Source organism: Bombina bombina, chromosome 1 (assembly GCF_027579735.1).
Source record: "Bombina bombina isolate aBomBom1 chromosome 1, aBomBom1.pri, whole genome shotgun sequence".
In the NCBI taxonomy this organism is placed as follows: Eukaryota; Metazoa; Chordata; class Amphibia; order Anura; family Bombinatoridae; genus Bombina; species Bombina bombina.
Window position 1 is genome coordinate 1468268924 of NC_069499.1, and position 17181 is coordinate 1468286104.

At 38.6% G+C, this 17181-nt stretch overlaps 1 protein-coding gene across 2 annotated transcripts in view; it reads right to left on the reverse strand.

The window, feature by feature from the left end:
* TEPSIN (TEPSIN adaptor related protein complex 4 accessory protein) overlaps window positions 1-17181 on the reverse strand; it is a 44674-nt gene that overhangs the window by 12967 nt on the left and 14526 nt on the right. For both annotated transcript variants that reach the window (XM_053696298.1, XM_053696299.1), the window contains exon 12: window positions 9059-9193. In XM_053696298.1, coding sequence (XP_053552273.1) covers window positions 9059-9193 — 135 coding nt within the window. The remainder of the gene's footprint in view (window positions 1-9058; window positions 9194-17181) is intronic.

Genomic DNA, 17181 nt, shown 5'->3' on the forward strand with positions numbered 1-17181 from the left:
CCCTTAGGTTTTTTATCCTGAGGCAAAAAAACTCCTTTTTCTCCAGTGATAGTTGAAATAATAGAATCCAACTGAGAACCAAAAAAATTATTACCTTGGAAAGAAAGAGATAGTAATCTAGTTTTAGATGTCATATCAGCATTCCAAGATTTAAGCCACAAAGCTCTTCTAGCTAATACAGCTAAAGATATGGATCTAACATCAATTTTGATATCAAAAATGGCATCACAAATAAAATTATTAGCATGTTGCAGTAAGCGAGTAATGCTAGATATGTCAGGATCCAATTCTCGTTGCGCTAAATTCTCCAACCAAAAAGTTGAGGCAGCCGCAACATCAGCCAAAGAAATTGCAGGTCTAAGAAGATGACCTGAATATAAATAGGCCTTCCTTAGATAGGATTCAAGCTTCCTATCTAAAGGATCCTTAAAGGAAGTACTATCTTCCATAGGAATAGTGGTACGTTTAGCAAGAGTAGAAATAGCCCCATCAACTTTGGGGATTTTTTCACAAAACTCTATAGGTTTTGCTGGTAAAGGATACAATTTTTTAAACCTTGAGGAAGGAATAAAAGAAGTACCTGGCTTATTCCATTCCCTAGAAATCATATCAGAAATAGCCTCAGGAATAGGAAAAACCCCTGGGGAAACCACAGGAGGTTTAAAAACAGCATTTAAACGTTTATTAGACTGAACGTCAATAGGACTGGTTACCTCAATATCCAAAGTAATTAACACTTCTTTTAATAAAGAACGCATATACTCTATTTTAAATAAATAAGTAGATTTGTCAATGTCTGAGGAAGGATCTTCTGAATCAGATAGATCCTCATCAGAAGAGGATAAATTATTATGTTGCTGGTCATTTGAAATTTCATCAGCTAAATGAGAAGTTTTAAAAGACCTTTTACGTTTATTAGAAGGTGGAAATGCAGACAAAGCCTTCAAAATAGAATCAGAAACAAATTCTTTAAAATTTACAGGTATATCATGTACATTAGAAGTTGAAGGAACTGCAACTGGCAATGTACTATTACTGATGGAAACACTATCTGCATGTAAAAGTTTATCATGACAACTATTACAAATGACATTTGGTGGAATTATTTCTACACTTTTACAACAAATGCACTTAGCTTTGGTGGAACCGATGTCAGGCAGCAATGTTCCAGCAGAAACTTCTGAGGCAGGATCAGATTGGGACATCTTGCTCAATGTAAAAGAAAAAACAACATATAAAGCAAAATTATCTATTTCCTTATATGACAGTTTCAGGAATGGGAAAAAAAAGCAAAAGCATAGGCCTCTGATAGAGAAAAAAGCAAGAGGCAAACATCAATGGGGTATTGAAATAATGAAAAAAATTTGACGCACAAAGTAACGTAAACTTTTTTGGCGCCAAAAATAACCGGAAATGTCACTAATGACGCCGCCGTGTGAAAGGTCTCGGCGCCACGTATGACGCCGGAAATGACAAAGATGCGTCATAAATGTCTTTTTCCACGGCAAAAAAATTTTTACGCCAAGAATGACGCAATAAAGTTTAGCATTTGACGCACCTGCGGGCCTAATACCCGCAATAGCAAGAAGTAGTCAATTGAAAAACAGACTAAAACCCCAGGTAAGAAATAAATTTCTTAAAGTGTTTAAATTCCCCAAATATGAAACTGACAGTCTGCTGAAGGAAATACATGAACCTGACTCATGGCAAATATAAGTACAATACATATATTTAGAACTTTATATAAATGCATAAAGTGCCAAACCATAGCTGAGGTGTCTTAAGTAATAAAAAACATACTTACCAAAAGACACCCATCCACATATAGCAGATAGCCAAACCAGTACTAAAACAGTTATTAGTAGAGGTAATGGTAAATTGAGAGTATATCGTCGATCTGAAAAGGGAGGTAAGAGATGAATCTCTATGACCGATAACAGAGAACCTATGAAATAGACCCCCGTTAGGGAAATCATCGTATTCAAATAAGTGATACTCCCTTCACGTCCCTCTGACATTCACTGTACTCTGAGAGGAATCGGGCTTCAACAATGCTGAGAAGCGCATATCAACGTAGAAATCTTAGCACAAACTTACTTCACCACCTCCATAGGAGAAAAATGTTTGTAAAACTGAATTGTGGGTGTGGTGAGGAGTGTATTTGTAGGCATTTTGAGGTTTGGGAAACTTTGCCCCTCCTGGTAGGATTGTATATCCCATATGTCACTAGCTCATGGACTCTTGCCAATTACATGAAAGAAAATGACTGAACATACCTCAATGCTTGTAGCATGAAAAACATTCCTCACACTGAAGGTTCTCAAGTACTCCTCAGCCATTCTGTGGGAACTACTCTGGATCTTAGTGACAACTGCTAAGATCATCAGTCTCCAGGCAGAAATCTTCATCCATCTGCTGCCTGGGAAAAAATAGCACTCACCGGTACCATTTAAAATAAAGTCTTGCTTGAAGAAAATAAAAACTATAATTTTATAACCTCTTTCACTTTACCTCTTCATATTACTTAGTATAAGCAAAGAGAATGACTGGGGGTGGAGAGAAGGGAGGAGCTATATATATACAGCTCTGCTGTGGTGCTCTTTGCCACTTCCTGTTAGCAGGAGGATAATATCCCACAAGTAAGGATGAATCCGTGGACTCGTCGTATCTAGTAGAAGAAATACACTATAAAACTGTTTAAAAACTTACTTAGAAGCTCTCAGTTTAGCTCTGTTGAAAAGGTAGTTGGAAAGCCCCACTGCAAGTTGGAAATAAGATACTCCCCCCCCCCCTTCTTTTGCATATGACCCTTTACAGAAACAGGAGCAAGCTGGAGTAGGTAGCTGACGGTATTCTCATAAAACCTTGGGGCTTGGTTAGGAGTCTCAAAATCAGAGCAATGTTATTTAAAAATAAGCAAAACTATACATTTTTAAAAAAAAACAAAAAAGAAACATAATTTATGCTTACCTGATAAATTTATTTCTCTTGTAGTGTATCCAGTCCACGGATCATCCATTACTTGTGGGATATATTCCCTTCCCAACAGGAAGTTGCAAGAGGATCACCCACAGCAGAGCTGCTATATAGCTCCTCCCCTGACATGTCATATCCAGTCATTCGACCGAAACAAAACAAGAAAGGAGAAACCATAGGGTGCAGTGGTGACTGGAGTTTTAATTAAAATTTAGATCTGCCTTGAAAAGACAGGGCGGGCCATGGACTGGATACACTACAAGAGAAATAAATTTATCAGGTAAGCATAAATTATGTTTTCTCTTGTTAAGTGTATCCAGTCCACGGATCATCCATTACTTGTGGGATACCAATACCAAAGCTAAAGTACACGGATGATGGGAGGGACAAGGCAGGAACTTAAACGGAAGGAACCACTGCCTGTAGAACCTTTCTCCCAAAAACAGCCTCCGAAGAAGCAAAAATGTCAAATTTGTAAAATTTTGAAAAGGTGTGAAGCGAAGACCAAGTCGCAGCCTTGCAAATCTGTTCAACAGAGGCCTCATTCTTAAAGGCCCAGGTGGAAGCCACAGCTCTAGTAGAATGAGCTGTAATTCTTTCAGGGGGCTGCTGTCCAGCAGTCTCATAGGCTAAGCGTATTATGCTACGAAGCCAAAAGGAAAGAGAGGTTGCCGAAGCTTTTTGACCTCTCCTCTGTCCAGAGTAAACGACAAACAGGGAAGAAGTTTGACGAAAATCTTTAGTTGCCTGTAAATAGAACTTAAGGGCACGGACTACGTCCAGATTATGCAAAAGACGTTCCTTCTTTGAAGAAGGATTAGGGCACAATGATGGAACAACAATCTCTTGATTGATATTCCTGTTAGAAACTACCTTAGGTAAAAACCCAGGTTTAGTACGCAGAACTACCTTGTCTGAATGGAAAATCACAATGTAAGGCAGATAACTCAGAGACTCTTCGAGCCGAGGAAATAGCCATCAAAAACAGAACTTTCCAAGATAAAAGCTTAATATCAATGGAATGAAGGGGTTCAAACGGAACACCTTGAAGAACTTTAAGAACCAAGTTTAAGCTCCACGGAGGAGCAACAGTTTTAAACACAGGCTTAATCCTGGCCAAAGCCTGACAAAAAGCCTGGACGTCAAGAACTTCTGCCAGACGCTTGTGCAAAAGAATAGACAGAGCACAAATCTGTCCCTTTAACGAACTAGCAGATAAGCCCTTTTCCAAACCCTCTTGTAGAAAGGACAATATCCTAGGAATCCTAATCTTACTCCATGAGTAACTCTTGGATTCGCACCAATATAAGTATTTACGCCATATCTTATGGTAGATTTTTCTGGTAACAGGCTTCCGTGCCTGTATTAAGGTATCAATAACTGACTCTGAGAAGCCATGCTTTGATAGGATCAAGCGTTCAATCTCCATGCAGTCAGCTTCAGAGAAGTTAGATTTGGATGGTTGAAAGGACCTTGTATTAGAAGGTCCTGCCTCAGGGGCAGAGACCATGGTGGACAGGACGACATGTCCACTAGGTCTGCATACCAGGTCCTGCGTGGCCACGCAGGCGCTATCAGAATCACTGATGCTCTCTCCTGTTTGATCTTGGCAATCAGTCGAGGCAGCAGCGGAAACGGTGGAAACACATAAGCCATGTTGAAAACCCAAGGGGCTGCTAGGGCATCTATCAGCGCCGCTCCCGGGTCTCTGGACCTGGATCCATAAAGAGAAAGCTTGGCGTTCTGGCGAGATGCCATGAGATCCAGTTCTGGTTTGCCCCAACGATGAATCAGTTGAGCGAACACCTCCGGATGAAGTTCCCACTCCCCCGGATGAAAAGTCTGGCGACTTAGAAAGTCCGCCTCCCAGTTCTCCACGCCTGGGATGTGGATCGCTGACAGGTGGCAAGAGTGAGACTCTGCCCAGCGAATTATCTTTGAGACTTCTAACATCGCTAGGGAACTCCTGGTTCCCCCTTGATGGTTGATGTAAGCCACAGTCGTGATGTTGTCCGACTGAAATCTGATGAACCTCAGTGTTGCTAACTGAGGCCAAGCTAGAAGAGCATTGAATATTGCTCTTAACTCCAGAATATTTATTGGGAGGAGTTTCTCCTCCTGAGTCCATGATCCCTGAGCCTTCAGGGAGTTCCAGACTGCGCCCCAACCTAGAAGGCTGGCATCTGTTGTTACAATCGTCCAATCTGGCCTGCGAAAGGTCATGCCCTTGGACAGATGGACCCGAGAAAGCCACCAGAGAAGAGAATCTCTGGTCTCTCGATCCAGATTTAGTAGAGGGGACAAATCTGAGTAATCCCCATTCCACTGACTTAGCATGCATAATTGCAGCGGTCTGAGATGCAGACGCGCAAATGGCACTATATCCATTGCCGCTACCATTAAGCCGATTACTTCCATGCACTGAGCCACTGACGGGTGTGGAATGGAATGAAGGACACGGCAAGCATTTAGAAGTTTTGATAACCTGGACTCCGTCAGGTAAATTTTCATCTCTACAGAATCTATAAAAGTCCCTAGGAAGGAGACTCTTGTGAGTGGTGATAGAGAACTCTTTTCCACGTTCACTTTCCACCCATGCGACCTCAGAAATGCCAGAACTATCTCTGTATGAGACTTGGCAATTTGAAAGCTTGACGCCTATATCAGGATGTCGTCTAGATACGGAGCCACCGCTATGCCTCGCGGTCTTAGAACCGCCAGAAGTGAGCCCAGAACCTTTGTAAAGATTCTCGGGGCCGTAGCTAACCCGAAGGGAAGAGCCACAAAATGCCTGTCTAGAAAGGCAAATCTTAGGTACCGATAATGATCTTTGTGAATCGGTATGTGAAGGTAGGCATCCTTTAAGTCCACTGTGGTCATGTACTGGCCCTCTTGGATCATGGGTAGGATGGTTCGAATAGTTTCCATTTTGAATGATGGAACTCTTAGGAATTTGTTTAAGATCTTTAGGTCCAAGATTGGTCTGAAGGTTCCCTCTTTCTTGGGAACCACAAACAGATTTGAGTAAAATCCCTGCCCTTGTTCTGTCCGCGGAACAGGGTGGATCACCCCCATTACTAGGAGGTCTTGTACACAGCGTAGGAATGCCTCTTTCTTTAACTGGTTTTCTGATAACCTTGATAGATGGAATCTCCCTCGAGGAGGAGAAGCCTTGAAATCCAGAAGATATCCCTGAGATATGATCTCCAACGCCCAGGGATCCTGGACATCTCTTGCCCACGCCTGGGTCGAAGAGAGAAAGTCTGCCCCCCACTAGATCCGTTTCTGGATAGGGGGCCGTTCCTTCATGCTGTCTTAGGGGCGTTAGTAGGTTTTCTGGCCTGCTTGCCCTTGTTCCAGGACTGGTTAGTTTTCCAGGCCTGTCTGTAACGAGCAACAGTTCCTTCCTGTTTTGGAGCGGAGGAAGTTGATGCTGCTCCTGCCTTGAAATTTCGAAAGGCACGAAAATTAGACTGTTTGGCCTTTGATTAGACCCTGTCCTGAGGAAGGGTATGATCCTTACCTCCAGTAATGTCAGCAATAATTTCTTTCAAGCCGGGCCCGAATAAGGTCTGCCCCTTGAAAGGAATATTAAGTAATTTAGATTTAGAAGTCACGTCAGCTGACCAGGATTTAAGCCATAGTGCTCTCCGCGCCTGGATGGCGAATCCGGAGTTCTTAGCCGTTAGTTTAGTTAAATGTACAATGGCATCAGAAACAAATGCATTAGCTAGCTTAAGTGCTTTAAGCTTGTCCATAATTTCATCCAATGGAGCTGAGTGAATGGCCTCTTCCAGAGACTCAAACCAGAATGCCGCAGCAGCAGTGACAGGCGCAATGCATGCAAGAGGCTGCAAGATAAAAACTTGTTGAACAAACATTTTCTTAAGGTAACCTTCTAATTTTTTATCCATTGGATCCGAAAAAGCACAACTATCCTCCACCGGGATAGTGGTACGCTTAGCTAAAGTAGAAACTGCTCCCTCCACCTTAGGGACCGTCTGCCATAAGTCCCGAGTAGTGGCGTCTATTGGAAACATTTTCCTAAATATAGGAGGTGGGGAAAAGGGCACACCGGGTCTATCCCACTCCTTGCTAATAATTTCTGTAAGCCTTTTAGGTATAGGAAAAACGTCAGTACACACCGGCACCGCATAGTATCTATCCAGCCTACACAATTTCTCTGGAATTGCAACTGTGTTAGTCATTTAGAGCAGCTAAAACCTCTCCTAGCAATACACGGAGGTTCTCAAGCTTAAATTTAAAATTAGAGATCTCTGAATCCGGTTTCCCTGGATCAGATCCGTCACCCACAGAATGAAGCTCTCCGTCCTCATGTTCTGCAAACTGTGACGCAGTATCGGACATGACTCTCACAGCACCAGCGCGCTCTGTCCTAATCCCAGAGCTATCGCGCTTGCCTCTTAATTCTGGCAACCTAGATAATACTTCTGTCAGAGTATTATTCATTATTGTAGCCATGTCCTGTAAAGTGATTGCTATGGGCGTCTCTGATGTACTTGGCGCCATATTAGCACGCGCCTCCTGAGCGGGAGGCGAAGGTACTGACACGTGAGGAGAGTTAGTCGGCATAACTTCCCCCTCGTTGTCTGGTGATAATTCTTTTACAGATAAAGACTGACCTTTATTATTTAAAGTGAAATCAATACATTTAGTACACATATTTCTATGGGGCTCCACACTGGCCTTCAAACATAATGAACAAACAGATTCATCTGTGTCAGACATGTTTAAACAGACTAGCAATGAGACTAGCAAGCTTGGGAAACACTTTAAAATAAGTTTACAAGCAATATAAAAAACGCTACTGCGCCTTTAAGAAGCACAAAACCTGTCTCAAGTTGAAATAACAATGAACCAAATCAGTTATAGCAACCAAATTTTGACAGTAAATGTATTAAGCTAGCAGAGCATTGCACCCACTTGCAAATGGATGATTAACCCCTTAATACCCAAAACGGATAATCAATAGAGAAAAAAACGTTTTTAACACAGTCAAACACACTGTCACAGGTCTGCTGTGACTGATTACCTCCCTCAAAATGACTTTTGAAGTCCCTTGAGCTCTCTAGAGACGTCCTGGATCATGCAGGAAGAAGCAGGAAGACTGAGTCTGAATTTTTACTGAGCAAAAAAGCGCTAAAATAGGCCCCTCCCACTCTTATTACAACAGTGGGAAGCCTCAGTTAACTGTTTCTATGCAGAAAATAAGTCAGCCATGTGGAAAAAATTATGCCCCAATAAGTTTTATCACCAATGTACCTCAAAAAAACGATTAAACATGCCAGCAAACGTTTTAACCATCCTTTTTTAAAGAGTATGTATCTCTTATTGATAAGCCTGATACCAGTCGCTTCTACTGCATTTAAGGCTTTACTACATTACTTCAGTATTAGCAGCATTTTCTTAGTCAAATTCCATTCCATAGAAAATTATTTTAGTGCACATACATTAATAAGCCTGATACCAGTCACTTTTACTGCATTTAAGGCTTTACTTACATTACTTCGGTATCAGCAGTATTTTCTTAGTCAATTCCATTCCTTAGAAAAATATTTTACTGCACATACCTTAGTTGCAGGAGACCCCGCACGCCATTCCCTTTCTGAAGTTACCCCACTCCTCAGAATGTGCGAGAACAGCCAGTGGATCTTAGTTACTTCTGCTAAGATCATAGAAAACGCAGGCAGATTCTTCTTCCAAATACAGCCTGAGAAAAAAACAGCACACTCCGGTGCTATTTAAAAATAACAAACTTTTGATTGAAGAATTAATTAAGTATAAAACACCACACTCCTCTCACGACCTCCATCTATGTTGAGGGTTGCAAGAGAATGACTGGGTATGACATGTGAGGGGAGGAGCTATATAACAGCTCTGCTGTGGGTGATCCTCTTGCAACTTCCTGTTGGGAAGGGAATATATCCCACAAGTAATGGATGATCCGTGGACTGGATACACTTAACAAGAGAAAAAATTTTATGGGTTATATAAATAGATCATCTACAAAACATTTATACAAAGAAAAAATTAGTGTATAATGTGCCTTATGTATTCTTACTTTTGTAGCTTTGTTTGTTACTGGCCCAGGAGACCCTTCGCTCAGCATCTGCAGATTCCTTTGGACAACCCCCAGCATATGGTCATGTGACAGAAGATCAGAGGTCATGAGTGCAGCAATGGCACACATAGAGCGCTATAAACATAAAAGAAAATTTAATTAAAATTGATGGTTGTAATCCATAAAAGTATTACTTTTAGAAATAATTTATACACCATATTATCAATTATTTAATCCCCATAAATAAACCTCTATTTACTATATTTGTCCTGCAACAAATACACTGATGGGAAACCAGTGTAGTAACTTACTATTCTATCACTTCTAGATCAACATTGCATAATTCCCTGCCATGTCATTAAAAAATACATATAGCTGCCTGTATAATACAGTTCTCAACTATGCCCACATTGCCCAATAGTTTATTTGCCAAGTGATCCGTAGAAGCACAAACACTTGCTTCAGAGTTGCGCCTGATGCCGACACAACGTGAAGCAAGGTGGGCGTGGCCTAACGCGTTTCACGGGTAAACCGATTCGTCAGAGGCTTTGAAGCAAGTGTTTGTGCTTCTACGGATCACTTGGAAAATATACTATTGGGCATAGTTTAGGCACATTCTTATCCTTGGTGGATTTAGGGTGCCTTTATTAAAAAGCCCAGGTATACAGCCATTGTGCAATTATTTCAAAGCTCTAAATACAGCTGTCAATTGGAGCTGCAATAGACCAGCTTTTAAGGAACGGTGTTCTTCTCCTGTTGAAAACAGCACTGTCTGCAGATCAACTCACAAGACACATCTGTAACCAATGCCTGCACCTTACCTCATTTGATTGAGTACCCATCTGAATGAGATGTTTTCATTGTGAACTTTTTTCGTTATTACATTAAACATATTACACTATGTTTTTTTTAAATAACATATTTTTTTGGACTTGGATTCACTACTTGGGGGTTCCCAACAAGCAGCCAGCACCACTTGTGGTTAATCGGACCCAACAAGAAGAAAAGACTCTATAATCATTTCAGATAAGCCTATTGTTATTGTTATTTTTATGACCTTACTTATTTTGTGACCTTATTACTTGGGTTTTTATATTACATTTTATAAGCTTTCACAATTTAATTTAATTATATATATATATATATATATATATATATATATCTTTCTTTCTGTGTGCACAGCTATTATCAGCAAATAACTCTGTTTGCTTATTTGCTGAGTTATATTACAATATATATATATATATATATATATATATATATATATATATATATATACACACACACATATTTAGACATGTATATGTATGTATATCTATGTTAAAGCCCTTTGCATGCCTTTTTTCTGAGACCTCATATGTCTGAGCCCTTATAACATTTTAATGCAATTTTTCAATCATTTGTATTAGATAGTGTTACTGAGTGTAACTGTACATTTAAATGTAATTTTGATGTATTTGTGCAAATTTTTATTCAAGTAAAGAGCTTTGAAGATGGACTATCCCTACACACGTTAAATTAATTTGCGCTAGATCTAACGCGTTTACTTTTAAAAGGGTTCATTAAACCCGATATTGCTCACACAAAATAGTGTGCCACTCGAATCTGGCCCTATATAGACTGGGAAATTTTAACATTTCCTGAACTTATAGGATGTTACTCTGACTCATTAACGAAAAAACTGATTATCAATTGAATTACTCAGATTCCTGAACTAGACACCTCTGACTTTGTACTTAGAAGTGCTAATAAATAAATCAGTGCATCTACAATTGTAGCGGAATTTGTAGAAGAACCAATTAGGATTATTCATACCACATTAACACCTTATATTATTGCAAAATGGTCTAGAGTACCTTAAAACAAAATGTCAGATATGTGGTTTTTCAGGACCAGATAGGTTGCATTACAGGGAGTGCAGAATTATTAGGCAAGTTGTATTTTTGAGGATTAATTTTATTATTGAACAACAACCATGTTCTCAATGAACCCAAAAAACTCATTAATATCAAAGCTGAATAGTTTTGGAAGTAGTTTTTAGTTTGTTTTTAGTTATAGCTATTTTAGGGGGATATCTGTGTGTGCAGGTGACTATTACCGTGCATAATTATTAGGCAACTTAACAAAAAACAAATATATACCCATTTCAATTATTTATTTTTACCAGTGAAACCAATATAACATCTCAACATTCACAAATATACATTTCTGACATTCAAAAACAAAACAAAAACAAATCAGTGACCAATATAGCCACCTTTCTTTGCAAGGACACTCAAAAGCCTGCCATCCATGGATTCTGTCAGTGTTTTGATCTGTTCACCATCAACATTGCGTGCAGCAGCAACCACAGCCTCCCAGACACTGTTCAGAGAGGTGTACTGTTTTCCCTCCTTGTAAATCTCACATTTGATGATGGACCACAGGTTCTCAATGGGGTTCAGATCAGGTGAACAAGGAGGCCATGTCATTAGATTTTCTTCTTTTATACCCTTTCTTGCCAGCCACGCTGTGGAGTACTTGGACGCGTGTGATGGAGCATTGTCCTGCATGAAAATCATGTTTTTCTTGAAGGATGCAGACTTCTTCCTGTACCACTGCTTGAAGAAGGTGTCTTCCAGAAACTGGCAGTAGGACTGGGAGTTGAGCTTGACTCCATCCTCAACCCGAAAAGGCCCAACAAGCTCATCTTTGATGATACCAGCCCAAACCAGTACTCCACCTCCACCTTGCTGGCGTCTGAGTCGGACTGGAGCTCTCTGCCCTTTACCAATCCAGCCACGGGCCCATCCATCTGGCCCATCAAGACTCACTATCATTTCATCAGTCCATAAAACCTTAGAAAAATCAGTCTTGAGATATTTCTTGGCCCAGTCTTGACGTTTCAGCTTGTGTGTCTTGTTCAGTGGTGGTCGTCTTTCAGCCTTTCTTACCTTGGCCATGTCTCTGAGTATTGCACACCTTGTGCTTTTGGGCACTCCAGTGATGTTGCAGCTCTGAAATATGGCGAAACTGGTGGCAAGTGGCATCTTGGCAGCTGCACGCTTGACTTTTCTCAGTTCATGGGCAGTTATTTTGCGCCTTGGTTTTTCCACACGCTTCTTGCGACCCTGTTGACTATTTTGAATGAAACGCTTGATTGTTCGATGATCACGCTTCAGAAGCTTTGCAATTTTAAGAGTGCTGCATCCCTCTGCAAGATATCTCACTATTTTTGACTTTTCTGAGCCTGTCAAGTCCTTCTTTTGACCCATTTTGCCAAAGGAAAGGAAGTTGCCTAATAATTATGCACACCTGATATAGGGTGTTGATGTCATTAGACCACACCCCTTCTCATTACAGAGATGCACATCACCTAATATGCTTAATTGGTAGTAGGCTTTCGAGCCTATACAGCTTGGAGTAAGACAACATGCATAAAGAGGATGATGTGGTCAAAATACTCATTTGCCTAATAATTCTGCACTCCCTGTATTTGTTTGTTTGCCCAAAGTTAAGACATTTTTATTAGGGGTATAGTGTGTTTCCTGGATCACTCCTGCATATAAAAATAAAAAAAAGAGTCAAGTTGTGAAACACTAAAGAAAAAAATCCAGATGTTACAGTGTAGTTTATATTGCTTGCCAATGAAGGGCTTAGAATGCCGATGGTGAAGATGATAAATGTGCAGTTATTTTTTTTTCACAGATCTTTGTGTGTTGCACTTTTACACAAATAATTAAGGCTCAGAAAGGAGCCGATTGCCTCTGCCAGCGGCCCTATTTGGCATTTGTATTAAAAAAAAATACAAATGTACATGTCTAGAAGTTAACAACATTTTAATGGAGAACAGACTCTAATAAGATCTTAATTGCAGGAATTAAAAAATACACCACTGAAGGACATACCCACTACACTTGTCTTTATTACCACCAACTGCAGAGTTTCTAAATTCTGTGTTATTTAAATGTAGAACCCTACAAGGATCACTTGAATGTTTGTTGCCTTTAGTTAGTCCTCTATCTGAAAATATTTTCCATTTTAGAACCAAGCTGTCAAATTCATTTCCTTGAGGCTAATTTTCTTGAACATAATTGTTGTCAGTTGTGGAAACCTTTTGGTCTTCTTAGCCAAAACAGTACAATTAATATTTCCTGTCAACTGTTTATGATTATGTTTTTCTGAATTCTAGGAATCAAAATATGAAGATTAAAAGTACGATACTTTTATGCTCTAACTTTAAGTTTGTTAGTGATAACCAATTTCTCCCTAATACGCAAAGTTTTGTTTTAATACGTGTGTAACGATAGTGTTACAACTTCGCTGATTGCCTTAACATTATATTCTGGCAATTAAAGGGTCTTGTTTTTTTTTGTAACTCAGTTCTTGGTTACAGATTGCTGCTCATTGTCTTATCTGTCGTGGCCTCATCATCTAATCTGGAAAATCTTATAATGGCACAATACATAGTTCAAGCATCAAAATATTTTAGCTCAACTTCAGTAGCCTGAATTCAATATTTTATTCTATTTTATCAACCACAGACCTGTTTCTGAATGCAGGGGTTCGGTTAAAGGGACATAAAACAAGTTGGGATAGAGAAAAAAATATAATAATATGTACTTTAATTAATTTACCTACAAATTTATACTGCAGTGCCAGTGCCTCGCCATTAACCCTTTCATTTAAGTTTCCGAATTGTAAAGCTCTAACTCCCCCCCACACATTTCCTTCTATGGCTGTTTCTATATCTACTGTATTATTGTTTTGGTAGAATGTAAAAATGAATAGGGATTATCATCTGGAGCATGCCTAGAAGCTGTGAACTCAGTTCAATTAGCGCTACGGAATCTGTTGGCGCTCTACAAATAACCGATAATAATAATAATACAATGCCTGTTTCTAAGCACTGATAAGGGGGGTGGAGCACAGTGTTCCAGACAGCATGGCTATGTAAGAATTTTTAAAAATTATTTAAAAATACTTGCCAGCCATTTTTAAACATTTTTTTTATGCAAACTATTTTTAATTAATTAGCCCCTTTAGGATATGCACAGATCTCAACCTATTTTATGGCACTTTAAATGTTATGATGAATCCAGAGAAGGCTCAGAAATAAAAATGATTACCATTTGGATTATGTGAAGTCTATTTAGCAAATACCACGTTAAAAAATGTGTAAATTACAACAGATATTAAAATGGCCATAATAGTAAAAAAAATGAAATGCTCTAATTCGACCATGGACCCTGCACTACTGTTTGTTTAACCCCCACAGTAAAAGTACCGCTCAGGACTCACAGAGCACTGCTGGTCGCAAGCGGGAACCACTGCTGATCCAATCAGCAGCACTAGTTACACAGTTGAGGTGTAAAACTAGTGCTGTTCATTTGATCAGCAGCAGTTTCCACTTGGGACCAGTAGTGCTCTGCGAGTCTCGAACTGTACTTTTACTGTGTGTTCAACCATTTTATGGGGGTCCACGATCGATAGTCTTGAAATGACAAGCTCTAGTGAATTAGAGCATGTAGTCTTTCAACTATTATGGCCCTTGAATAGCCCTTTTAATGCTGGTATGGATTTACTATAATGTGATCACAATAACATAAGCTTTCACCATTAATTAGTGTTTGTGAAATTAAATACATTTTATTTAAAAAAAATATATCAGGAAATGAAATTACTTTTTCAATCTTGAACTGTTCTGCTTTGTGTAGAACAATTATCACTGGACGTATAAGGAAGACATTTTTTACTTTGGCTTTATAAGGAAATAAGAGGTAAAGTTATTTTGTTATAGTTTAGAAGCTGCATGTCTTTTTAAAACATTTTTTTATACACTTCAATGATCAAACTTTATTCTCTTGGTATCCTTTGTTGAAAAGCATTTGCAATACACTACTGGAAGCAAGCTGGGGATTAGCGTCTACACACATATGCCTCTTCTCATTCGCTCAACATACATGGTCAGCTAGCTCCCAGTAGTAGTGCATTGTTGCTCTGGATATGACTTTAACTATATGCTTAATCCATTTGCAGGGGTTAAACACACATGTATATGCAAGCAATACAATGTTTTAATACATTACAGCAAATATTTGCATGTTTATGTCCCTTTAAAGGGACACTAAAGTCGAAATTAAACTTTCATGATTCAGATAGAGCATGCAATTTTAAGAGACCTTCAAATTTAATTGCATTATCAAATTGTGCTCAGTCTTTTTATATGCAAACTTTCTGTGGCACCAACGCCTACTGAGCATGTGCACAAGTTAATAGTGTATATGTATACTAGTCTGTGATTGGCTGATGGCTGTCACATGATACAGGAGGCTGGCAAATGGGGGAAAAATAAATTTGTCTGAAAAATTCAGTTTTTTATTATTTATTCAGTAAACTGAACACTTCTTCTCTTTTTGACTAAGGGGTTGATCACAATCCTTTAGAAAAAAAAACTTATCAAATCATTTTATCTACAAAAATCCCCAAAGACACAAGTTAAAAATATAACTTTAAAGGGACACTGAACCCAAATTTTTTCTTTTGTGATTCAGATAGAGCATTAAATTTTAAACAAATTTCTAATTTACTCCTATTATCAAAATTTCTTTATTCTCTTGGTATCTTTATTTGAAATGCAAGAATGTAAGTTTAGATGCCGGCCCATTTTTGGTGAACAACCTGGGTTGTCCTTGCTGATTGGTTGATAAATTCATCCACCAATAAAAATGTGCTGTCCAGAGTGCTGAACAAAAAAAAAAAAGCTTAGATGCCTTCTTTTAGCAAGAGAACAAAGAAAAATTGATAATAGGAGTAAAATAGAAAATTGCTTAAAATTGCATGCTCTATCTGAATCACAAAAGAAAAAAATTGGGTTCAGTGTCCCTTTAATGATTCAGATAGAGCATTCAATTTTAATCAATTTTGTTTTCACATGATGCAGGTGGAAGGGAAATTGAACAAACTTTTGAAATTTGTCAGAAAAAAAAAATCTAATAATCATCTGAAATTCAGACTAAGTGCTATTGCATTGTCTTGTTATTATGCATTTGTTGATTATGCAATTCTCCTGTATTTAATGGTCCTTTAATGTAGGCTGTTTTTAGTTACACACATTGAATTACACCATTGATAATACTTTTTAGTCTGCAATATTTGAATTATATATTATTATTATATTAAATGCATCCTTGAAGTGTCACATGCATACAAACAATTCTAGCATACCAATGGTTTCTCTGAGCGAGAAAAGGTTGGGAACAGCTGCCGCACTATACTGATTAATCACTAGACTCTCTTGTTGGAGTGTTGGCAAGTTGATAACTAGAAGCTGATTTACGTTAGACACGATAATATGTATAAAAGATCTGATGTAAATTCTGTCTAGGAGGTGGCAGGTGTTTTCTAATGAAAAAAACTAGAAATGCTGGATATATTGATTGGTTGTTTGGCTAATTTATTCCATTAAAATCTGTTTGTGTGGATGTAACACACAAATATATAGTTTTGAGTTTCATGTCCCTTTCTCAACTAGAATGACATATAGCAGTGCTGTACATTTCAAATAAGAGTTATGTCCCTTTGAAGTCTATGGTGACTTTTGTTGCCACTACCAATGTCTCTAAACAATTATAGCTTAAAATGACATGATGTAATTCTTTAGAGCATGTAATTGGAACACTAGCGAACCGGTAATCCTAAGTGTGTAACATATATAGTACCGCTCAGACATATGTAGGAAATCCCTACTTAAAGGGAAACTAAACCCCAAAAAAATCTTTCATGATTCAGAAAGATAATGCAAATTTAAACAACAATCCAATTCACTTCTATTATTTATTTTGCTTCATATTTTAGATATCCTTAGTTGAAGAAAAAGCAATGCACATTGGTGAGCCAATTACATGAGGCTTCTAAGTGCCGCAACCAATCAGCAGCTACTGAGCCTATCTAGATATGCTTTTCAGCAAAGAATAAAACATATTAGATACTAGCTCTTTCTATATCATGAACGAAAAAAATGGGTTTCATGTCCTATTAACTTCACATACTTCCAATAAGTAATATTATTATTTACTTTCTCCTATAACATGTTTGTGTTTGTTGTTGTGCAATTTCAGTTTTGTTATATCATATATATGTTG